General features: G+C 36.3%; 1 protein-coding gene across 1 annotated transcript; it reads right to left on the reverse strand.

Annotated features, from left to right (window-relative positions):
* Nucleotides 1-1,622: 1,622 nt before the first annotated feature.
* Nucleotides 1,623-25,380, reverse strand: LOC128871097 (arrestin domain-containing protein 17). Its single transcript, XM_054113303.1, has 4 exons — nucleotides 24,945-25,380; nucleotides 9,044-9,417; nucleotides 8,363-8,969; nucleotides 1,623-2,029 (listed from the first exon to the last, which is right to left on the reverse strand). Exons 1-4 carry the CDS (start codon nucleotides 25,072-25,074, stop codon nucleotides 1,758-1,760), a joined length of 1,383 nt encoding a protein of 460 aa, XP_053969278.1. The 5' UTR covers nucleotides 25,075-25,380; the 3' UTR covers nucleotides 1,623-1,757.
* Nucleotides 25,381-25,874: the final 494 nt, after the last annotated feature.

Here is a 25,874-nt window from a genome sequence, read left to right on the forward strand (position 1 = left end):
TTAATAATGCCGGACAAACGCACAGAAGGTGTTCTGAAGTCTTCTCAACATCCTCTCTGCATTTTCTGCATTTGTCCCTATTAGCAATCCCTATCTTGTACGCATGTGCAGCCAATAGATTGTGACCTGTTAGCATACCTATAATAGTTCTGTATTCCTTTCGCGAGAGCGTAAGTACGAATTGAGTCAGTTTTTTGTCGTTAGTTCTACACATGACTTTTGATGTTTTGCATGTGGTCAGGTTAGTCCACCTAGTCCACTTGCCTTTTCATGTGGTCGTCCATTTCGTTGTATATGGTGTTTAGCGGTGTTGGTATGTCGTTCTCTTGTTCAAATGGTAGTCTCACAGCACTTCAATTTAACCTTTTACTGCATTTTGATTCCATTTTACTTTCAAATTAAGTAAATAGTTTTCTTAATTTTAATTTGTGCGTTCAAGATCTGTTTAAAAATTTAATTATTGTTCTCACTTATTTGCCCTAATGCTGCTCTGAATGTCCTTTTGCAGTTACTTCCCATCGACTTTTACGTTATTTCCAACACAGCTCAAAATGCAATCAGGTTAAAGGAGATTGACCTCTGCAGGCCATCTCTCAAGGGACATGGTAGCATTTTCGGGCAAATAACACCGTTTTTCTCTGAACTTCGAACATATCTCTCTATCCGCAAACTAGAGTTTGAGGGTCGTGCTAAGGCAATCTTTCCAGATAGGCAGGATTGGATCGAGGGGAAAATCTGCACCGAAGCTTGCACCTCTATCTTCACTGATGGTGCCAAGATTGAATCTGGAGTCGGAGCAGGGCTTTCTCTAAATCAGCCAATTTATCTCTCTCCTTTAAACTGCCAAATACTAGTGTTGTTCAAGCAGAAGTCTTTGCGATCCTGCAGGCATGCAAATGCTTAGGGAACGCGGGAGCGAGAGAGATATTAACATTTTCTCCGATAGTCAAGCCATTTAACCCCAATTTCAGAAGCTGTAGTGACCTTTCAGAGAAGGAGACTGTAGAGCACTTTCTCTGTAAATGTCCGAGTTTGGCAGATAGACGACTGAGCGTATCAAAACTGGCACTTCACCCATTTCACCTACCTATCTACTTATTTGTAGATATTTCGACCAGAACCAGAAGTCACTCTCAAGAATTCATGGCTGCGCCTGGTCGACCTGGGTATATATGATATTTGGATGCTATCATGCTAAAACGGCGAGCACATCAAAATGGCAGTAAAATATAGTATAGACTATCAAATACTAATTTGGTACCATCAGGACTTATATAGAGGCAAGAAAGTGGTATAACTCTCAACCAAACCAATCATTAAACTGATGAAATGTATTCGCTGCATGAAGAAGGTTCCGAATATTTTCTGGGCAAAAATTTGCAACTATAACACATAAATGTGGATTGATCGATTGGAGGTGGCGGGGTTAAAAAGAGCCAAACTCACAGTTTTCACTCAACATTAAAGAAGAGGGAACACGTTATTTTCTTGTATTAGTGGCAAAGAAATCTATATCAGAAATATTAATAACCTTTTCGCTAATTAATTAAGAGTGTATGTACAAATATACTTATTTATAAGCGCACCATTTTTTTCTAAAGTAACAAAAAACTTTAATTCAATTATTTTAAATTATTATATTTACAGCGATGTCGTTTTTATTAATAACAATTGTAGCATTAATTAGAAATACAACAGCAAATTAGTAAAATATTGCACTTTCGCTGATTTTGTTTTTGTAATATACACAATTATTTTCATATTTGTATTGGCGATTCAGTTGGCTGCAACTCTTTGACGAACTCCGTTGTAGGTGCTGCGGCTGCTCGATGTCGCCGCTTGCGACGCCTTCGTTTTGGTGGCAAATTAGGTGGTGGACTCAAGCCCATGCCATTGTAGGTGAAGTAAGGTTCGTCCACATTGAAGACAGGATAACGGGGTGTAAATGGCGCATCTACACTCACTGTGTTGGCATCATTGTCGGCGATATTCGTGCTCATAAACATCGCTTCCTCGTAGGTAGGTGGAGCTGTCAACGAGTTATAAAAAAATTAAAATTTATGATTGGAAGGAAGTAATATTGTTCTAGTCGAAAATAAAACTTATTGTTCCAATAAAGAGTGAACTTATTTGTAATCTCTTTGTAATCTCCTATAAAGCTTAACGATTCCGTGGTCATAGAACTGTCATTACTTGTCAGCAAATACAACTAAATTAATCGCGAATTTAGAATATCATTATTGGTAAAAGTTTATAATTCCTAGATCTTACAAACTTCTTAAAAAACAAAAATATATATTTTTTGATGAAACAAATTCCCAACTAAGTTGCAACGGAGATAACAAAGATGTATGAGTCCTTGTTTTGGTGAAACACTATTCCTTTCTTGGATTGTTTCCTTCTACTTCTTTGATGTTTACATCAAACGATAGGCAGTATTGCCTAGTAATCAAAATGGTGCCTTATTTACCAAATATTTATGTGGGATTGGCCTACGCAAATAACCGCCCCAGAACGGAAATTCTGTATTGACGAACAGACATCGCAATAATCAACGAAGGGGACGAGGATAGTAATGACGACAGCGGACGCGAGGTTGCTGACAGTTGATATTCAAACCCAATGCGATCTGCACTTACTCCCTTTAAGAACGAGAATAACTTTTTTAAATGAATAATAAATACTAAAAGGACTCGATAGACTCGAATACTGAATAGTTCTGCAATCATGCTTTTTCTGTGTTTTTATAGTGCCTTCTACAACAAAAACCATAAACTTCAAAGCTACAAACTTTGTACAAATTCCCCAAAAATTAACAAAACAAAGAAAAGAAATCATCACAACTTCCAACTTTCTACTCAGCATTTTTATAAAAATTCTGGGTATGCAGTTTTATAACCCATTCAATATCTTGAAAAGTTCTTACTACAATATTTATTTACTTAATCTTTTATTTGATTTTTTTTATGTGAATATAGTCGATTCTATAAGAAGAACCATATTAGTACGAGTTTTAAACAATTTTGTTAAAAGTTTTAATATTTTGTCCAAGTCAAAAAAAAAAATTGAAAATTAAAGTTTTAAACTTTCCAATCAAAAAAAATTGGCTACGCAATTTTTTAGACTATTAAATTTTAGTTGTACAAAGTGCAAGCTTCAAGAAACCAATGAGTGGCAGTCAAGGTCCAATCCATATTTGATTAGAACGAAATATGGATGGAAGCACGCCGAGTTAAGCGACGCACAACACCTACGAAAACATTGGCAGTGATAAAAGGAGAATGCGGCACCTTCTCGGAGATTTTACGTCAAGGGGGTCAAAAGTTGGCGGCCCAGATGCTGTAAATATTTCTAAAAAAGAATAGGATCTTACGCGGATATTCTCCTTGTAATTAATCTGAGCCAAAGCTTTCGCAGCACGGCAATAAAGTTACAAAACCACCGTAGGCAAAAATTTTTTGTCTAAATAAAATTTTCTTTACAATCTAAAACAATTTAATTCAAACTTATTATCTGGATCTATACAATATTGTGGCCGCCGTAGCCGAATGGGTTGGTGCGTGATTACCATTCGGAATTCACAGAGAGGTCGTTGGTTCAAATCTCGGTGAAAGCAAAATTAATAAAAACATTTTTCTAATAGCGGTCGCCCCTCGGCAGGCAATGGCAAACCTTCGAGTGTATTTCTGCCATGAAAAAGCTCCTCATAAAAATAGCTGCCGTTCGGAGTCGGCTTGAAACTGTAGGTCCCTCCATTTGTGGAACAACATCAAGACGCACACCATAAATAGGAGGAGGAGCTCGACAGAAGTGTACGCGCCAATTATTTATTTATTTTTTTTATACAATATTGTTTTCTTACTAGATAAATCTAACTCCAAACTAAGTATTTAAAGTTTATCTTAATGTGAGTGCATAAGCAACTCAAGTTTACAGCCAAAGAAATCCCAGAATCAGAATATTCAGTTCTTACATAGTTTTATTCTGTTATGTAGTTTTCGAAATATCGCTAATTAACGGCTTTTGATTAAAGAGAAAATGCAGATCATAAAGATTTCAAATATCTGTGGAATCCGTTAGCTGATTAAAGCAGGTAAAGGTAATTCAATTTAATAAAGGTAATTAGATTTGATATCTGTCACTCTGGCATCTTTTCTCACTAAAATTAAACGTTTTCAAGATATATACGAAGCTTAAAAAAACCAAATAAATTTTCTATTTAAATTCTAAAAAATATATATGAAATTTATTTCACACTGCATAACTAATCATACAGAAAATTCAAGGTATAAATGAAAAAACAAAAATAGTGAAATAAATATGAAAGTTATTTGAATGGGACACTTCTAAACTTGTTTACGAAATGCTATACTTAGACGTCAAGAACTATTAAAATGCCAAAGGCTAGAACTATATTTACATTAACGGCTCTAAAGAAAACGATGCAACTTCATTGCTGTGACATCTGATAAAAAAGCATACCCTATGATCAAAAAGTATCGGAAATGTTTAATTTAATCGAGCCGCTCCTGTGGGAACCGGACCATATTTTTTTCTTATGTTGGTAGGACTGTAAGACACACATCTACCACTATTTATCCGATTTGAAGCGTTTGAGAGATGGTGTACGTCGCAAACGGTCGGAGATCTGGGCAAACAATTCTTGGATTTTGCACGGTGATAAAGCGCCATCGCACCGAGCCCAAATTGTGCTGGATTATTTGACCAAACACCAAGTAAATACCATCGTGCATGCACCGTATTCACCTGATGTGGCCCCGTGCGACTTTTTTTGTTTCCCAAGTTGAAGTTAACACTTCGTGGAAGGAGATTTCAGGTCGATAGAGGAGAACAAAGAGAATGCGACGAAGGAGCTGAAAGCCAGGGGTGCATGGATGACTGGGTTAAACGTTGGTACATATGTGTTGCTTCAGACGGCTCATATTTTGAAGGAGATAAAATAAATTTGCCTGAAATTTAACTTTGTTTTGTTTTATTTAAACATTCCCGGTACTTAGGTAGGATATTTAGGACTGTCGTTCTATTCCCACACAACTGGATATTTACGAACGCGACGATTGCTAAAAACTATTCAATCCGCCTCCTCCACTAATAGAAATTATAATATATAATTTAAACGGACAGTAAGTCTGTCATCACAGCTCTGTCGAACGCTAATAGCATATAATCATTGATTGCGAATATTTGAAAAAAAATTATCCTAGCAAATGGCAGAAATAAAAATTATGTGAGTCCCTGGACATAGAGGAATTCTTGGCAACGAAAACGTCGATAAAACAGCAAAAAACCATAACGAAATATGCCTACTTTATATTTCGATTATTTAGTTAAAACCGATATTCTCGGGATAGTAGATAATATACCATTATATTACTCAACTGTAAGTGAGAACTGGATTACATACCAACTCATCTATAAATTCATAAATCCAGAACGACTTAAAACAATTATTCCGTCAGAAGCGATACTGCAGCAGAGAAAATCCTCCAACCGACTCAGACTAGAACACACAAATATCATTCACCAACGCCTTCTAAAAGGAATGCCTGCCCTAATTTGCACTTGTATGTACAGGGTGTAACTATGCACTGTCTATTATTAACATAATAGACTACTGCACCAAGTACAACAACGGCAGAAACAACAGCTTTAAAGGTAGGAAACCTTCAGATTTATTGGATATGGGAATAAATTTCCGCCCTCGTAAAAGAGGTGTCACTGCTGATTCTATTTTTGTGTTCGCTCTAGAAGTATACTGGTCTCAACGTCAAAAATGCCTAATCTCGTCGCGAAAAAAAAAGCATTTGCGGGAAGTCATGCTTCATTATTACCATCTAAAGAAAAGTGCAGCTGAAACGTGTCGTATATTGATCAATATTTACTGTAATCACGCTCCATTAAATGCAACTTGTAAAGAGTGGTTTCGACGCTTCCAAAGTTGCAATTTCGACGTAAGTGATAGAGAAAGGGATATCGGGAGGCGTTTGGTGACGTGTGAGAGGCTTCTTTAATAGTAGAAAAGAAAAGGTTTTCTTCATTGCATTGTCACTGGTGATGAAAAATTGATCTTGATCTGTTACGAGAAGCCTAAGCGTCGAAAAAGTTGGAGCCTGCCAGATGAACCAGGTCCATCGACAGCGAAAAAAAATATTCATGCTTCAAAGGTTATGTTGCGCATCTGGTGGGATTAGAAGGGTGTCATCTATTATGAACTCCTTAAACCATCTGAAACCATCACTGGCGATCGTCACCGACTGCAGCTAATGCGTTTGAATCGAGCTCTCAAAGAAAAGTGGCCGGAATGGGACGGTAGACATGACAAACTGATTTTGCTGCATGACAACGCCAGGCTACACGTTGGTAAACCAGTCCATAAATATTTAGAGGGACTGAATTGGGAAATCTTGCCTCATCCGCCGTATTCCCCAGACATTGCACCTTCGGATTACCATCTTTTCCGATCAATGCAGCCAATCCTTATTGGAAAGCGTTTCACTTCTTACGAGAGCATCGCAAGTTGGCTCAATGAATGGATCAAGTCAAAAGAACTCGAATTTTTCGTCAGAGGAATCCGTATGCTGCCTGAAATATAGATGAAAGTTGCAGCTTGCAATGGCACATACTTCACATAATTTCATGTATTATTTAATTGTTTAAATAATTCGTAACTTTGGCTAAGAGAGGGCGGAAACTTATTTCCATACCTAATATATATTTTATTTTTATTTTTTACTTTAAAAAGCTTAGATGATAATAAAAGTATTAGCAAGCTCAAGCAAACGGAGCGCTGGCAGCAGAGGCTTTCGGCTACCTTCAGATTTATTAAAAGAGATTTCTCTAGAAAATATGTCAAATATTTATGATTTTGTATGTCAAATTGTGCTAGCTTATGTTTCATAATTTTGTTTATAGATTTCCTACACAATTTAATTTTATTCTAATATTTTTTTTTTTGCAATTAAGGAAGAATTCTATTAGTATTATATTAGGTCGATATTCCTTGCTACTAGTGGTGTAATATATGTAATTATTCATAATTATATAATAATTACAATATGTTTCTATTAAATAAATAAATAAATTTGAGATATTTTCAAGTTTCGTACGCAGATATTTGTCGCCTCCACCAGGAAGTATTTGGTGCGAGCAGTTATTTAGTGCCGCTGGTTTGATTTACGACCTTGAAACAAGCCGGAAGCTGAGAACTCAACAACATTATTTTTTGTTAAATATAATGGTTCAAAAAGGGCTGCCTTAGTCGAAGGGTTGTTCTGTGACAACCTTACGGTAGTGCTTAGGCAAGAAAAATCAAATAGTGGTCGCCGCTCGACAACCAAGTCTTCGAGTGTATTTCTTTCATGAAAAAAGAATCCTCATAAAGAACCATCTGCCGTTCGGAGGCGGCATAAAACTGTAAGTCTTTTTATATGCGGAAAATCACCAAGGCACACACCCTACATAGAAGGAGGAGCTTGGCTAAATTACCAAGAAAGGGTGAAAGCGCCGATTAGACATATAACTACAAGGTGGCACAAAATTAGCTATACTATCTGAAGATTTATAGTTTTTGCAAATGACATTGTACGTCAATCAGATTTGACACTTGGCGTGTATTGGTCAAAATAAGGATTTTCGTCGCCCAATATTATGTTTGTTTTATTTATGTAGTAAAATAGTTATTCAAAACTAAATTGTATGGTTAATTTCGAGCCATCTTGCGTGCGCCATTTTTAAATTTATGTTCTAAATGAAATAAATATTATTAAAAATATCAAAGTTAAATTTTCTTTCAATTAGTTAAATGATTTCTTAAAAATACTGGGCAGTCGCTTTCGCAATCGCCGATGTCTAAAATTCCACACCCAGGGATGTTACCCTATTGCTGTCTAAGTGTGAAATTTTCATCAAAATTGAGATAAGAGTTTTAATACAAAGGACCTCCTGCCTCAATCGTACTGCGCTCACACTTTTATGTTTTATACTGAGGCCTAAAGCGTTCGTTTTTTTTTTTTGCATAACTATCCTTTCTCGGACAAATAATAAATATTTTGAAAATAAACTAAATCAGCGTGAACTATCAGACCCATACTTCTTCTCATAGGTCCTCGCACCTTAAACAATTAGATCTTTTCTTGTACTTTGTATTATTATACAGCGCGACAGTGAAAGTAATCCAGAAAAAGATTCTTATGCGCGTGATACTATAGATCAATGCTGCATACCTAATTTTTTATATTCTCATCAGCTAAATTTTTTTTTTTAAGTTTGAATATTTGCTTTATTTTGGAAAACATCTTGAATAAGTTATCTTTTTTCTGTTTAAAAACGAAACTCCACTTACGCAACTCCATTTCGCCTTCACTCATCTCCTCATCACTCACTCTTCCAGCTGCTCTATTTCCATTTTCCAAATCGGTGGCCGATAGAGCGGCTGCTGACGATGTGGTCGGCGCTTCCTCTTCTTCACTCTCCTCCAACCACTGATCCTCAATCATATCACTTGTCATTAAGGGCACATTTCCAATTGTTAACGGTATTACGGTCTTCGGGTTGCGCATTATTGAACTCATCGCTGCCTCGACACATAATTCATAGGAGACCCGTACAACTTTGCTGACATGCTCGCAAGTTGGCGCGGTTGCTGGCACGCGTATCGTTTCTGCGAAAACTTTGCGGGTATAGCGCGGTACATGGCCACAGATTTTCTTAGCAAGACAGATTTTCTCCGAGACTGAGTGCAGACCTGGCGTATCTGAATTGTATGTGGCGCGTAAATTCAATGTTATAATCAGCTTTTTACAATCCACTGACGACTGATTGTTCACATCGGCACTGACCAATACAAATTGGCCGGGCACATAGCCCGTCTGTTGGAGGTCAACTTTCAGATGTACCGCCTTAGATAAGAAGAAGCAAACGTTTTCGATTGTATCGTTGGTGGCGGGAGACTGTCAAATACAAATGAATTCCAGAAATAAGACCGTATATGAATGAAGTAGAAGAGAAGATAAAACTTACTCACCTTAAGTAATTTGCTCTCCTGGTTCAGATCTAAAAGCTTGAGCACTGTAAAGCCTACATTGTGTACTCGATCGGCAGCGCCATTTCGTATGAAGGTTACTTTGGCCAGGTAGCGTATGTGTCCGTAGCTGCCTTCAAAAGATGATGGGCAATTTACTGGTATGGGACAGGAGAAGGTATAGGTGTAAGTGCCGGCATCCATGGTGAAGTTGCTACCATTATTTGAGCCAACCAGATAGGTTGTTGATGCAACATAATCTTCGCGGCCAAAATATATATTCTTCACCTTTGGACTTATTTTCTGTACAGCTGTCTTTTGTCCAAATTTTTCGCGCCATTGACAAGCAGCGAATCCGCAAATTTGTAATTTAATGCCTGAAAGATGGTGAGAAAAATAGTATTTTTATTACAAAAAGAATATAAGTTCTGTTTCAAGTTTCTACAAATTAAAAAATCTTAAAAAATTGTAATAAAGAATTTAAAATTTTAATAAAAACTTTAACAAACATCCTACGTATGCAGTTTTACAACCCATTTAATTCTCATTTATAAAACGCAAGTTCACAGTGTCTCAAAAATTACTTTGATTTTTGAAAATTTTTTTGCTGATGGGGTTGGATGTTTTCTGTATTTTAAAAAAATTTCGAGCATTCAGCATTTCATCATGAGCGGGTTGACCAAACTTTTGTTCAAAGAAGGTGAAATACTACAGGCGTTGATAATAAAAGTGAGCTTCCAACCAGCTACTAAAAAGGTTTGAATGCAATCTAAAAATGATGTAACCTTAAAGGGGTTGTAAAAATAGAGTTAACTTTAGTCAAGTTGTGCGAGCAGAATGCATTCATCCCTGGTGCAATAAAATGGTTTGTAGGCATATACTATATGTACTTATATGTACATAGTTACATCGATAATTCTTCCTCTTATAGGCATTGAAATTAGTCGTAGTTTAGATTCTCTAGCGATTGTTACGTTGGTGAGATTTTGCCTGAGAAGACTCATAGTAAAATTTCCGGCAGAATAATTTTCTGGAACATTTTAATCCACTTACGACTTTCTCTATTTGATTTTTGAGAGGTATCTTTAACAAGATTCAAAAATACTCTTTTAGTCTGGAGCTAATAAGTAAAAAAATCCTACGAAAATATTTAACGTGAAATTTTACTGCACTCTTAACCTTTCGCCTCGGTCGAAAATATATTTTAAGCTTTTTTTCCGCAACTTAAATCAAGACATGAATATTTTAGGAGGCCAAAAAAAAAAATTGTTAGCGAATTTTTGCAAATTTAAATGCAATAATCCCGGGTGCTATAGCAATGCAGAAACAATTTCGAAAATTTATGTAAAATGTAAGCATAATAAAATTTGGTAAAAATACAAAAAAAAAAAAACTAAAATTTAACAGCAGCACCGCCCATTGTCTGTGTACATCACTATATAGACAGACATGCAATTACTAATCCAGTTATCCTTTGTCCTAACCGGAAGTAAGTGCTGCGAAAAAAAAGTGTTGAGCCTCTTTTTGATCATTTTCATAGCTATTGATAAAACCTGGATCTAGCTGCTTGAACCCAAACTAAAAGAAGAACGCTTCCAGAGGTCCGAAGCTAGTTGTTCTGCTTCGATAAATGTGAATTCAAAGCGCTAGGCAAAAAAGTCATGACATCAGTTGCCAAAAGGATTTCTATGATTAATTATCTTGATAACGATAAAATACATAAGTCTGAGTATTAGTTTGGTGAAAAGGAAATCCATTATTTTCTCGGTAGATGGCTGTAGTAGACGGTATGTCGTAAAGTATCGAGCAAACACTTTAAAGTTTATGATCGTTGTAAAGTTGACATTTCACACTAAGGAAATTCCTTTGCTGTTTTTTGTTCGTTCCATTCAGTAGTGAGTTACAGTGTTAAAGAGAAAGTCGATAAAGTCAAAAATGGTTATAATATCGAAGAAATAATATAAGTCGACCGGCATGTTAGTAGTCATAGCATCGCCCACGAGCTAAAGACTGACCATACAAGAATTTTGGCTGCTGTCGAGAAGCGTTACGCAGAAACTACAAAGCTTCCCAAATAAATGCCTTCGCATAATATGTAAAGTTTCCAAGATCCAATCCAAAAGATGATACATAAGTGGTCGTAAATGGTGATGGATCGGGCACTCTCTTAGCAGAACAGTATTGAAATGGAACCCACAAGGAAACAGACGACCCGTCCATGAAATATTTGGAGGCGTTCTAACCTTCGTTAACTAGAAACAGTTAACCAAACGTGTGGTGTCGTATAGAGAACAGCGGTTAACGGAATCAGATTTAAATGTTTTGCTGAAGCCCTGTGTCCCCAAGTGGAATAATAAAGGAACAAAAAAAAATAAGTTGAAAACAGTTGACTTACAGATAGAAAGAAATTGTAATTTTTCGACAATGCAACGCGCGTGTTCACAAAAGAGCTTCACCGATATTGAAATTGAAAGAAGAATTAAATTGCATTTTATGTTCACCAAATTTGGCTCTCGACATTTTCAAAGACTTCAAACAATTCCTTCGTGGAAATTATATATCTCATCGACTGAAGGAGCTATGACAACTGTGGCACAGAATCTTGCAGAGATACCGGCGTATCAATACCGTGAGGATAAATTTTTGGAGGTTCATTGAACTAATTTAGAAAGTGTATAAAAAAACATAATTTCATTTAAAAATTCACATTATTTCACTTTTGCTTTTACTAACTTTTCAGGCAACCTGTATCATAATCAATAAGGCAAGGCTTATAAATCATAGAAAAAAATTTAGCATGCCGAGAAGAATAAGAAAAAAATAATTTGTATCATAAATTAAATCAAAAATTATAAGATTTTTTATTAATAAAATAAAAACATTTAACACTTCTTATAGCTATATATGTATGTAAGTATGTATGTGTAAAAGTATAAAAAGTATTCAAAAAAAGAAAATAAATTAATTTAGGTTATTATTGCAGTAAATAGCAAATTAGTATGCGATGTTATCGAAAAAAGCGATTAAATATTTATATATCTGTTATGAAGTAATGGGTGCGTAATTCAAAGACGGAAACTCTGAAACTGGATAGTAATTTGCGTGTGTCTTTGGAATGTATTCTCTGAAGCGATTTATAATTTTCTTTCATTATTTCAAAGGCTTCATTTTTCGGCCAATTATTTGCTTACACCGCGGTAGGCAATGGCGAAACTCCGAGTGTATTTCTGCCATGAAATAGCTCCTCCCAAAAAATATCTGCCGTTCGGAGTCGGCTTGAAACTTTAGGTCCCTCCATTTTATGGAACAACATCAAGATGCACACCTGAACCCCACTTGTTTTATCATCCACCTGGGTATATTGAACAGCATTATCAGCTGACGAATGCTGAATAGGTTCCTTGTGCCGTTGAGGAAGACTTGCAAATTTGGTTGTGGTCTCTACAATTTACATTTTAGCTCGATGCTTATGATAACTCACCAGTAAAGGGGACCAAGGCAGATGCGCGAGCAAGAACGGGTTAAAAATGTATGTAATATAATACTTTAATAAAATGTCTACATTAACGGACATGCTCTATTTGTACAAAGAAAAACGGGAAACGTACGAACACTATTATCGGAATTGTTGCCAAATGCTAAGCTTTTTGTATTCTCGTTGAAGTACAAAAAAAAAATGTATGCCACTAAAACCGGTATCGTAAATAGTGATAAAAATCCACTGAAATTATAGTGATAAAAATCCACTGAAATTATTTCTGTACCCGTAAGTATCATACAACATTCCCTTGTGCAAAGATAAGATATATTAATCGTAATGCTTTCGTATAAATATTGAACACACGTATGTATGTAAAAACGTATACATATGCATTTATGTACAGTGCGCAGAATAAATATGGCGTAATGAGTTATTGATAAGTTTTGGCAAATTATTTGTTTTTTATTGAATTTAATAGTTTTGTTATGAAAATAGACTTCTTTTGACAATGCACCCTTGGAGTGATCTATTCTCGAGTTTCAAAAAGTGGAATCCACCATTTTTAACCAGCAACGCAATAATAAACATACATAGCGACAAATTATATCCTTATGTTATCAGGTATTTTAATCATAAACATAGATCAGCCATGCTTAAATATAAATCCTGACTGCAGTGACAGTCTTTTTTCAACTCTGTTGCAGAACATGCAGTTGTGAAGCCGTGATTAACAGCATATGTTAGGGTGCCCAGAAAAAGTCATAGGCCTCATCTGCAATATCAGGTCAGTCCATAAGATCGTGCGTATTTTATCCATACTTTCACTTTTGTACGATTTTTGCATACACAAAATTATTCGCGGAATATAACCGACCTACTTATATTTTCTTTGATATATTGTACATTCAACAAGTGATTTTGATCGGAGATAAAAGCACGTGTTGTTAAACACTAAAGTGGAATTTTCGCACGCGTATAAGAGATTAAATTTATCGCATGTAACAGTTCACAGGCACCTGGTTCAGTTCGGAAAGGTTTCAAAGCTGGAAAAATAGGTTCCGCATAGACTTTCCGTCGCCAACCGTCGGCAGAGAGTGAATGTGTGTTCTCAGCTGCTGCAACGGCTTGAAAATGGAAGTTTTTTGAACCGTATCGTTACTGGTGATGAAAAATGTGTCCTTTACAATAATCCTGTTCGCAAACGCCAATGGTGAGATAAATATGAAACACCAGAACCGACCCCTAGAGATGGCTTTCACCCCAAGAGCATTCTCTTGTCTATTTGGTGGGATATGGCCGGTATTGTTTATTATGAACTTCAGGAATCAAACCAGACGATAACTGCTGATTATTATTCCCATCAGCGATCAAACCTGAATGAGGCACTTAACAAAAATCGACCGTCTTTAGAGAATAGACGCAAAGTTTTGTTTCACCACCACAACGCAAGACCTCGTACGACAAGGCAAACATTAGGCAAGCTAAACGAGCTCGGATGGGAGCTAATGCTGCATCCACCATACTCTCCGGATATTGTACTTTGTGATTATCACCTTTTCCGTGGACTTCAATCCCATATGAGTAACAAGAACTTCTCCTCAAAAGAAGCTATAAAAAGGGATATCGAAGCGTATTTTGGCTCCAAGGACAAACAATTTTTTGAGCAGGGAATTAAAAATTTGCCTAAACGTTGCGAAGACATTGTAAATAATGAAGAAAAATATATTATTGATTAATAAATACCTTAAACAATTTTTTTATTAATTTTAAAACCACATTTAAAAACGCACGAAATTATGGACTGAGCTGATAGTAAGATATTTATGTATAAATAAAACTACTATGCAGGAAAATCCTCTACTAAGTTCTGCGTAATATTTCTTGCATAATAATAATTTTCTCACTCCATCTAATATCAATAGTTTGTGCGAATCATACCTACTTCATTGATAACTTTCTATGTATTGAATTATCACAATTCAATAGTTTTGGACTTAATATTTGTTAGTTCTAGTATAAATTATACGCCCTCGCTTGCAGCCAGTTATATTTCGTCTTCGAATTGCCATCATAGTCCGCTGATGTTGGAAATTGATTTTTTTTTAATATTTTGAACTTCAAAGTAATAGTCCAACATTTGCTTTTAAGTACTCTCGTTGTAATTTTATTGAATTAAATAATTTGTTTGCACTGGATTGGTATCGGCAATTTGAAAATGTGGATGTGGCTGACTGTTACAATATATTTGGACCGAAGTTATATTCGCTATCGCCGCTATTATGGTTACTTGTAGCAAATGAAATGCTTAAGAAACTTGACGGAGGGGCACCAAAACTAGTGGCATATGCCGATGACGATTGAGTAGTTACGTTAAAGTACCTGGACACCATCAGTAATGTGATGAACAACACTCTCAAAACGATACACCAATGGGAATCTCGCGCAGGGCAAGGGATAAACGCGGGAAAAACGGACATGGTACTTTTTACCAGGAAGTACAAAGTTCCGGCGTGGAACCTCCCGAAGCTAGGCAACAACGAACTACTTCTCAAAGATTATGCGAGGTACCTCGGAGTAATACTGGACAGCAAATTGCTGTGGAAGCACAACGTTGAGGGGAGGGTGAAAAAGGCCAGTAATGCGTTGTACGCATGTAAAAGAATGCTGGGCGTTACTTGTGGTCTATCACCCTCTCTGATGCATTGGTACTACACAGCAGTAGTTAGACCGATATTGCTGTATGGAGCTTTAGTATGGTGGACTGCGACAAGAAAATAGACATACTTAATGCCACTGGAAAGGATTCAACTACTCGCTGCTCTGTGCATAACAGGAGCGATGAAAACCACTCCAACGGCGGCGCTGGAAATGATACTCAGCATGCCACCTATTGACCTCATGGCGGAGAACCTGGCAGCTAAATCCGCGAGGAGGCTAATGGCCGCAGAACCTTCGGTCACAGCTCAATAGGAAAGTGGAGCTCAGGTGGCACGGACTACATGACTCCGTACTTTAATTGGGAGAGAAGGTTTTGCATTACAATTGAAGAGGAGGGATGGCACAAAAGCATGAAGCCTGGCCATAGAACTTTTCACATCTATACAGATAACTGTAAAACTCTAGACGGAGTGGGAGCGGGTTTTTACTACTCAAAACTAGGAATAAGGCAGCTTATCAAGCTTCCAGACCACAGCAGTATTTTCCAAGCGGAAGTTTTTGCTGTGGGGAAAGCCGCGGAGCTAGCCTACACTAGAACAAGAAAGAACTCAACAGTTAATATATACGTGGATAGTCAAGCAGCAATAAGAGCAATAAGCTCATATTGTATTAAGTCCAAAAATGTTCGACGGAGCAGGGAGGCCATAGGAAGGCTAGCCGGAAACAGTAGGCTGCATATCTACTGGGTACCTGGTCACAAAGGCATTATGGGGAACGAAATAGTAGATGAAACAGCAAAAAGTGCTGTGAGACTACCTTTTGAACAAGAGAACAACGCACCAAAACCGCTAAATATAACTTACAACGAAATGGACGACCACAAGAGAAAGCAAGTGGAAGCTAGGTGGACTAACCTGACCACATGCAAAACAGCAAAAGTCATGTGTAGAACTAACGACAAAAAACTGACTCAATTCGTACTTACACTCTCGCGAAAGGAATGCAGAACTATTATTTTTTTTTTTTAAGGAGGTTGAAATCAAAATGTCTGAAACATCTCAAAGGTACCGTCACACCAATGGTATGTGGGGCACGCTCCCACTAATACTATAACAATCCTCCACCTCAGCTAGTTCTAGTTCTAGTGCAGAACTATTATAGGCATGCTAACAGGTCATAATCTATTGACTGCACATGCGTACAAGATAGGGATTGCTAACACGGACAAATGCAGAGAGGATGTTGAGGAAACTTTAGAACACCTTCTGTGGGTTTGTACGGCATTATCAAAAACGCGACTAAGATGCCTGGGAGCCCCACTGTTTGAGGGTCGGGAGGACGTCTCAAAAGCGGAGCTCCCAGCTCTACTTAGATTCGCCAAAAGCGTTGACATCCTACGTGATGTCTACTTTAGGTATTCATAGAGGTCGGTCTCCATCTGGTATCGCTAGGGACCAAAAGGTCTATGCGTGACTTATTGCCCACTAGGCTAACCTAACCTATATTCGTAATGTAGAGAGCAATTTTAAATGTAATCCAAAATCCTTTTGAAGTTACATAAAATTTATGAAAAACTGTTCAAAAATACCTGCGTCCATTCATCTTCAAGAGGTCTCAGCTAATTCCATTTTTAATGCTGTTAATCTCTTTGCTAATTTTTTTTTCCTTCGAATTTCATTTCAGGCAATACGGAATTTAAATTTGCTGAAGATATCCTGTCTAATTGAGATACTTCCATCAACTTTGGGCAATTAAATTTGACTGACGAGGATAACATTTTTGGCATAAATCAGATTAAGCCGTCCACTAGTATCGATGTTGGTGGTGTATTGGTTATTCTAATTAAAAGTTTCCTAGCTTTGATTACGCCTTTAAAGCATATTTTGAACATGTCACTTTCCGCCGGAGTTTTCATTGAAGACTAGAAATTAACATACATTACGCCTATTCTTATAAGCCGCAATAAAATATAATTGAAAATTATAGGCTGATTTCCAAACCACCTGCAGTTTCGAAATTATTTGCGAATATAGTCCAAGACAAAATATACTTTGCTGTTAAACATTTGTTATGTCCCAATCTACATGGGTTTACCCCAGGCAGATTTACATTAACGAATTTAGCTGTCTTTACGGAGGACTGTTTGGATTGCTAAGCTTGAGTGTTTCGGTCTTCACACTCACTTTCTTAAGTGGTTAATTTTCTAACTCAATAATAGGCACTGTGTCGTTCGGCTTGATAATGTATCGTCTTATTCTTTTATTGCTTCGTCTGGTTTTCCCCAAGTTAGTGTCCTAGGTCGGCTACTATTTATCCTCTTCGTTAACGATATTTCTTTCTGTTTTCCTTTGTGTAATTTTCTTCTATATGCGAATGTTCTAAAAATCTATTATGAGATTAAATATCCGGAAGATTCATCCATTCTCCAGTGTGAGTTGAATAACTTATATAATTGGTGTGCGCGTAATCGTTTGTTTCCCAAATATTAATAAATGTCATTATACTTCGTATGCGAAAGTTTTTATTGTTTTTCCAACAGCTTACTACATCTATCCCTATAATTTCAAAATGTTGTACTCGTCCTTAGTTCCGTCCAGGTTGGAATGCGCGGTATTCGTTTGGAGACCGTTTCATGCAGTCCATATTAATAGATTAGATTCTGTTCGGAGAGCTTTTGTGCGTTTTGCTTTGCGCTAGAGGAAATCCATCGATCCTATTCCGTCTTATCGGTATCGTTGCTTGTTAATAAATCTAATGTCCTTAGAGTCTTGGCGTGTGCTGTGGTCGATGTGTTTTGTTTCCGATATTTATGCGGACTCCACAGATTGTTCGTATTTGCTCAATGAAATTAATTGTAATGTTCCCTCACGCATTTTCCTGTAATGAACTGTTTTTTGTGGGTATTGCTAAAACTATTTATGGAATGAATTCTCCCTTTAGAAGGGCGCTAGCTTAATTTAATGCTTATTCTTGCTCCTTACTCTTTGATTTCTCCTAATCAAAGTTTACTTTTAAGAAGATACTTATAAGACTACGAGTATTGTCATAAGGTCTTAATTTGTATCAACTTATGGGAAAGTCTGTAATCCTCTTGTTTGTTGATAAAATAAATAAATAAATAATTAGACCATTTCGCTATTTCTGAACTAATAGTAGTCAATAATAAAAGTACTCTAGCATGATTTATTTTGAGCATCCTCTAGCCCGAGCTCAGATCTTTATTTAAACGGGCCAATATTATCAATTTTTGTTCTCGAAGCTTTAATTAATTTTTTATTTTTATTTTATGCATTTTTTTCATTATTACAGGTCTTTCAAAATATGCGCCCAGATGTTGTTTTAAAATAAAAAATGTAAAAGTGTAGATTATTTTAAGTTTCGTTACTTTTTTTTTAAATACGCCTCTTAATAATTCTATGTAAAAAATTACATCGACAGCCGATTCATGAATACCTAATTAATGAGAACTTCTATATATTTATAGTATGTGGAAGGTTATTCAAGAACACTGTGCGCAGGTGCCGCAATATTCTCAAGAGAACTTCCTGTTTTTGGTCTGCCTTTTTCTGTCCTTTTTCTATCCTGGACAGAACCAGTTTCTTAAAATTTTTTCAAGAACCATTGAATTGTCGACTCATTCGGACAATTATTTTCATCAACAAAACCACGAATTTTGCGTTGTTGTTCTTAAAGATCCACGGTTTTCTTAATAAGTTTTCAATAATTTGAACGCGTTATTCTATCGTGTAAAGTTGTACATCTGCCTGCTTGAAGAATGTCGAAGATGACATAAAAAAAGATAGCGTCTATGAATTATTCTCTACTGTCATCTAGGCGTCACTTTTGAAAGCCTCTTTACGTGGATGCAACTAAATAAAAATGAAACAAGAGAATCAATATGTACATTTATGGGAATGCGTGTTTGAAACCGAGTTGTAAAAAAGCCATCTGACACCTTTATATGAGTGACAAAGTTGCTTCGTCATACTATCTATGTTATGCTGACGCAAAAGTAATGGTGAGCGATTACACTCTTACTTCACATCCAGCAATTATTCTATTTGTTTATGTTGATTCATCCAACATAACATTCATACTAACAAATATGCAGCCATATATCAAAAAATTCAGCAATGCTTAAAAATTATTGTTGTATTGGCGTAAATGACAGTTGGGTGAATAAGTTATTAGATCAAAGTGAGCGATCTCTAGTGTGGGTGTATGGTAAACAACAGCGTATAAATGATTTATTTTTGCAAACTTTAAAGGAAAGCTTAAATGGTAGAAGCCCATAGTATGCTGACATAATTTTTATTATCCACCGTCGGAAGAGAAAAGGAAATGACGATCAATGTGACTAATGTACAAGTAAATATTTTATTATTTTAAAGAACTATGTATAGAGATTAAAATAAATCATACATTTTTGTACATTCATATTTGCATTCTGCTTCTTCTTAATTGGTGCGATAACCGCTTACGCGATTTTGGACGAGTTTTTATCGTGCTAACCGGCGCCAGTTGGGCACACCACGTGAACCCAAGTCCCTCTCCACCTGATCTTTCCAACGCAGAGGAGGCCTGACCGTCCTGCAAAGGTCCAAAAATATTCTGCAGAACCTTTCTCTCAAACACTCCAAGCGTCGCTTCATCGGATATTGTCATTATCTATTATTCTGCGCCATACATTAGGACGGGCATGATGAGAGCCTTATAGAGTGGTAGTTTTGTTCGTCGAGAGAGGACTTTACTATTCAGTTGCCTACTTAGACCAAAGTAGCAATTGTTGGCAAGAGAGATTCTACGTCGGATTTCTAAAATAATGTGCCTGAGCGATTAAATTCTTGCGGCTCGCACGATCCTTTCCAACATCAGGTTAAAGAAGTCACAGGATAGCGAGTCGTCCTGTCTGAAACCTAGTCTGGTATCAAACGGCTTAGAGAAGTCCTTCCCAATTCTGACGGCGCTGCTGGTATTGAGCAACGTCATCTTGCATAGCCATATTAGTTTTGCGGAGATACCGCATTCAGACATCGCGGCATACAGGTAACTCCTCTTCGTACTGTCGAATGTCCACTTGTGTGGACATCTACATATGGGAACATTCTCATATTTGTATTAAGAATACCAATATTGGCGAAGATTGTTGATTCAAAGGCTTTCGGGTAAATTTTTTAATATAATTTTGGTATGCCGGAATTCATCTTACAAAGACTTACAAGTTGCTGTTAAAGCTAAAGAGGACTTTAATAAACATTAAATATATTGTAAAATATATAAATAATAATAAATAATACCATGGATACGATTCTCACTGTGAATTTGAAAATTCTATATTAATAACAGAAATGCGTTTCTTGATACTTTCCATGCAATTTCAAACCTTTAAATTCAATTCTGCCAAGAGTTTATATGTAAGGGAAAGTAATGTCAATAACACAAATGTGTAAACAAAAAACAAAACATAATGTATAAATTTATAATACTTATACGAGAGCTGCTGCATATATGTATTTGCACTCAACAATAAAGAAAAAAATATTTTTTCCATCGAAATTGATTCTGTTTCTGTGTTTTTAATATTATCCAACAAGTTGTTTACCAAACCCTTCGTCTAAGTACATGCTCGAAGTAGTTTCTCTCAAATTGCGATACGTCAAAAAATATTGATCACATAATTTTTCTCTTTTCTTTTGCAAAACTAACATTGAGGCCAAATTAGGACTGAATGACAGATGGCATGCATATCAGTTCGATATTTTCGCTAGTCAATGAGTGGATGTGTGAGAGTTCGCATTGTCATGGTGAAAAATGATTTGTCTTTTTACAAATTTCAATGAATACTTCTGGGGAAAAAATTCTTGTTTGTCACACAGAACTGATCATTCGATATTGTTACAATGGAACAATTGCCACATCGTTAGTAAATTAAAGAAACCGACTATCACTTACTTTGAGGAGCTGTATCTGTTTGTCTTGCCAGACCGATGCAGTTGGTAGTTATTTTGTTTGAGGCTCATAGGCATAAATCAGTGATTCATTATCCATGTAGATATTTAACGCAGCATTTCATGCAGGGCAATAGTATTTTTGCAACATTTAGTTGAACCAATTGAACCTATTTCAGTGATAGTCCCCAAATGTTGGTGCAAGATGGTATTGATGCTTCTCTTGATAAGTTGCCTGCATGACATGAATTCTCGGTATCTTGTTTTTTTTTTTTTTTTTTTTTTTGTCGGGACAACTATCAAGTGCAGCACTCAGACATTAATTGAGTCCATTGTACTACACTTGGATTCCCTTTTAATTTTCTTTAGATCTACCCGATCTCCGAAGAAATCTGAGTAGATCTTGTGGTGCCAAGGAGCCAAGCTGGTCGCTTCTTAACACATCAGTGCCAAAGACCTCAAACGTGGTTCGAGCGAAGGCGGGGCAGACACACAGGAAGTGGTCCGCCGTCTCATCCTCCTCTTCACAAGCTGGGCAGAGTACACTGTCTGAGATGCCCAACCTTTCCATGTGCTTTGCCCACAGAAAGTGGCCCGTCATATCGGTATCTTACACAACTCCTGATTTTGGATAGTAGCATGTAGAGAAAAACATTCAATCAAGTGCGAAGAAAATCAAGTTATTATTTACTAAAATTTTGTTTCATTTTGATGACAGATTTTTGTCTACTTCCCGCACTGCTTTTTACTAATTGCGACGGCTTTTTTGTCAACTGCGATTTACTAAGTAATTTTTGTAACTGTTTTCAAATTAGGAAAATTAGTGAGCTGGTCGAAATCTTCTGCCAAATATACATATTTATGTGCTCGACATTTTTTTATATGGAAGAAAGCACCCCAGAGCGTCAGCAAAAGAAAAAAGCAACGCGATTTTTAATCCAATTCACATTAGCATTTTTTTATGCAAAAAGTTATGGAGTTTATGGAGTTTTGATGGAAATCGGTTGAAATTTTTTATTTCTAATTTTTGTACAAAGTTCAAAAGTTAAGATCAAATGGCTCTTATTGTAGTATAAACGAAGTTTTTATAAAAACCTGAAAAAATTCATAAATAAATCAAACAAAAATGGAAAAAACAATATAATGAAAATAGTGAAAACTTCGTAAAATATCACGCTCTTATTGTGAACATAGGTGTAGGTGTTCATAAGTCAAACAATTCAAACTTTCTACCATGCAAAATATTATATTACTCATGGTATCAACACATATACTTACAAGTAGTTATACAATCATATGTAACCCCAAGTATGTGGAAGAACATACAAGGTGGCGCAAATTTAATAATACAATTTGGTTTTTGACTAACTTTTTTACTCAATAAAAAACATTATTTTACGTGATGGAAATTTTTATGTTGACCTTTACGCGCGCCAATGCTTGTCTGTATGTACACTATAGCGGTCCAGTTCACAAGTGCCAAATATGATTGGTGTGCGACGCCATTTGCAAGAGCTATAAATCTTCCCAAATTTTACAAATTATTGTAGCCAAGATAGAAACTGTTTTTTTATCTGATAATTCTGTACAATAGCACAAAACAGAAATATAAATAAATAAAATTAACTAAATAAATAAAAATAAATAGTGGCCAAGTGTAGAAGGTGTCAGGAATTATTAACCTGACAGCCATCGAGTTCGGTCACTTTAGAAGTATTCCTCGAAATTGTATAGAGGAAACTTTAAGCTGTTACAACAGCAAGAAGAACAACAACAATAATAATAACATCTGTCGTATGCCGTATTTTAAGGTTTATTTATGAAGTTATTTTAGACAAAATGAAAGCTTATTCCTCCTTAGAAGGAAAAGCCAGAAGGAGGGCCATTTAAAAAGTCCGTGCACAAATAAAAACTACTTAACTGTTCGGGGCTAACGTTTTTTTTTTTCTTTTTCAACATAGTCTTTTTTAGGCTTATACACTTCGTTCAACACTGTTCTAGTTTGTTGGTCCTTCCGATTAATAGGATTTGTCCGAGACTGAAAAATAGCTATTCATTTCTGCAATCAAGGTGAATCGTTTGAAAAATATATTTTTCCTCGCCAGCCATTTCTTCAAATTGGGGGAAAAATTGGATAGTCCGAGAGATTCAAATATGGAGAATAGGAGGAATGTAAAACGAGTTCGAACCATATTTCCATTAGTTTTGCGATCAACACTACGGGGGCGTGAGCTGATGCGTTGTGATGATGGAAAAAGAAAATCACTCCACTTTCTCGATTCACAGGCATGACAAACACAGAGAAATAGACCGATCTGGCTAAAACTTGGTGTGTGAGATGCTACTAACTAAACATAACCTCGATATGACTCGATACGACTTTCGTATGTCCCAGACAATTTTTTTTTTCCTTGTTCCCTCCTCTCGGGAGCATAGGGCCTCGACAAGACTCAGTATTGCGTTGATTGCGTTAATCTGTTTTGATTTCTGACAGGGTAGGTGATTAGCCTACTGCTACCAGTTCTAAGTAGTGGGAATGCCCACTTGCGTTACTTAGGAACAACGCCTTCTTCTGTGTCTCACGTTGTTCTGCCAGAAGGATCGCACAGGTGGTTGATCACTTCGCTAAATATGGTGTGTCTACGCTATTACCACGGTCGCCCGCTTCCTCTTGCGGGCGTCACTGATGCAATGTGTAATTGTGTCCTTTCTTTGTTTTTTTCTTATTTTAGCAGGCACAATGCAAATAATGCGCAGACTATTGTGAGGGAGTAAGGATGGAAAGAATATGTTTTTGGGGTTGAGGAATGGAATTGGAGGAATTTTGGTTTTTTTGTTTTTTAGAAAGTGCCAAGACCGTGCTTTACGTGGGATTCGAGCCCACAACCTCTGGGATGGCAGGCTAGTGCATTTACGCTAGAATACCGAGGCCGCTAAACTAGACTAAACAAACAAATAAGAAACACATACCCAGACTAAATAAAAAACACAAAATCCTTACATCTGGGCTATGAAAAATGTCCAACTATTTTATAAGGCATACTGCGAAGCGGAAGCGGTGGTCCATCCAGGACTGTCATGCTAAGAAATAAAAAGACTGCGTTGACAATTTTCTTGGAACCTATTAGCCCACGACCTCTTTCACGTGCGCGTCTTTTTTGATCTTTTCAGGGTGCAATAACTTTTTTTACTATTTTCTTTATTGTATTAAGTATTGGACTATCCCTTTTACTTCGAGACTAACAATAAGTTTTCAAATCTTAATCTAGTATTCCTCATCCAGCATTTACTTAATAGGTTATTTTATTTATTTAACTTTTCCTGCGATTTTGCGGCTGTGCCAGTGAAGTACAATACAATAAGTCTTACTACATCTTTTGCATTTGTTTGTAGTAAAAAAAAAAAAAAATTCAGACGCAATATAAACTTAAAAAACGTTGCGTGAGGGATTTACTCCTGCCCCTTTTACCACATAGCGTGGGTGAAACCTTGGTTATTATAGGAAAAGTTCGATTTACAGCGTAATTGTCCCACCACCGCCGTTTACCAAAATTGTTCACTATAAATCTTCAGTTTTCTAATTATACACTCGCTTCGTGTCCATATTTGGTTTTGGTATAGCAGCAGTTTTTGCGCATTTGAAGAGCGCATATACTTGTGTTCCCACATGACCAATTAAATGAAGACAAATTTTAGTAATTTAATTAGCATTTTTTTCCTCTTTATATGCAACACTAACGCAGGCACATTCGTCTTTGAATTATCTAATTTTTTGCGTTGCATTTTTTTTATTTTGTTATTTTATTCTATTTTTTACCTTTTAGTTTTTTAGATTTCTCCAGCGTAATTATTACTTTCCCACTCACAATTTGGCCGGTGAAGTAAGTGCCGAATTCATTTCTATCAAACACAACAGTACAGTTTTTAAATTTTTTACCTTCCGCCATTTTTAGAAATTTTATGTAATATATTAAAAAAACATTAAATGACGGAATTTGTTTTTTATTACTTATTTTTTTATTACTCTTTAGTATTTTATTGTTTTTAATTAATATTTATGTGTAGTATTTAATAACTTTTATTTATTTAAATTAATTAGTAGCCGCATTAGTTGTAAATGAGTTGCCACTTCTGCCGAAAATTATATTGAAATGAATTTCTTGCGTTGGAGTTTTCGAGTCCACGCTTTCGCGTCGAAATCGGTTGCTGATGGTACGACCGTACGCGAGCTGCAACATCAGTGAACTGAAGCAACAATGAGCAGTAATAGGTGAGCGCAAAGTTCCGCCGCAATGGACAAACAAACCAGGTGAGCAGGTGTTTATGCCGCGTCGATCGCTTCATAGATGAGTGTGTGCGTGGGCTGCATAGTCAAATTGTGTTTGTGACTCATATATACGAGTATGTGCGTGTCTATGTATTTTGATTCGCTTGTAGCAAAGTTTATTTGTTAGTAGTTTTGGTTGGTTGACTGAGTTACTAGCCAAGATAGCAAAGTAAGTGCATCGGATTACGTTTTAATTCACATGGCTTACTGTAGTTGTTCGGCAGATGTCTCGCAACTTGCAGTTGCAACAAGTACAGCATACACAATAAAAATTATGAACTACATACTTATGCGCGCACTTTTCTATATCTAAATTATATATATTAGATATGTATATGTACATATGTATATGTAGTAGTACACACACTATCAAGGCACAGCAAACTAACTACTCTGCTCGTAAATTGTTAAAATAACTTA

Source organism: Anastrepha ludens, chromosome 2 (assembly GCF_028408465.1).
Source record: "Anastrepha ludens isolate Willacy chromosome 2, idAnaLude1.1, whole genome shotgun sequence".
In the NCBI taxonomy this organism is placed as follows: domain Eukaryota; kingdom Metazoa; phylum Arthropoda; class Insecta; order Diptera; family Tephritidae; genus Anastrepha; species Anastrepha ludens.

Excerpts from the sequence above, each read along its gene's own strand:
- LOC128871097 (XM_054113303.1), bottom strand. The coding sequence starts at position 25,074 with ATGGCGGAAGGTAAAAAATTTAAAAACTGTACTGTTGTGTTTGATAGA. Across the intron at positions 9,418-24,944 it reads GAAATCTAAAAAACTAAAAG|GCATTAAATTACAAATTTGC; the intron begins GTAAAAAATAGA and ends ACCATCTTTCAG. Across the intron at positions 2,030-8,362 it reads TGAAGGCGAAATGGAGTTGC|CTCCACCTACCTACGAGGAA; the intron begins GTAAGTGGAGTT and ends ACTCGTTGACAG.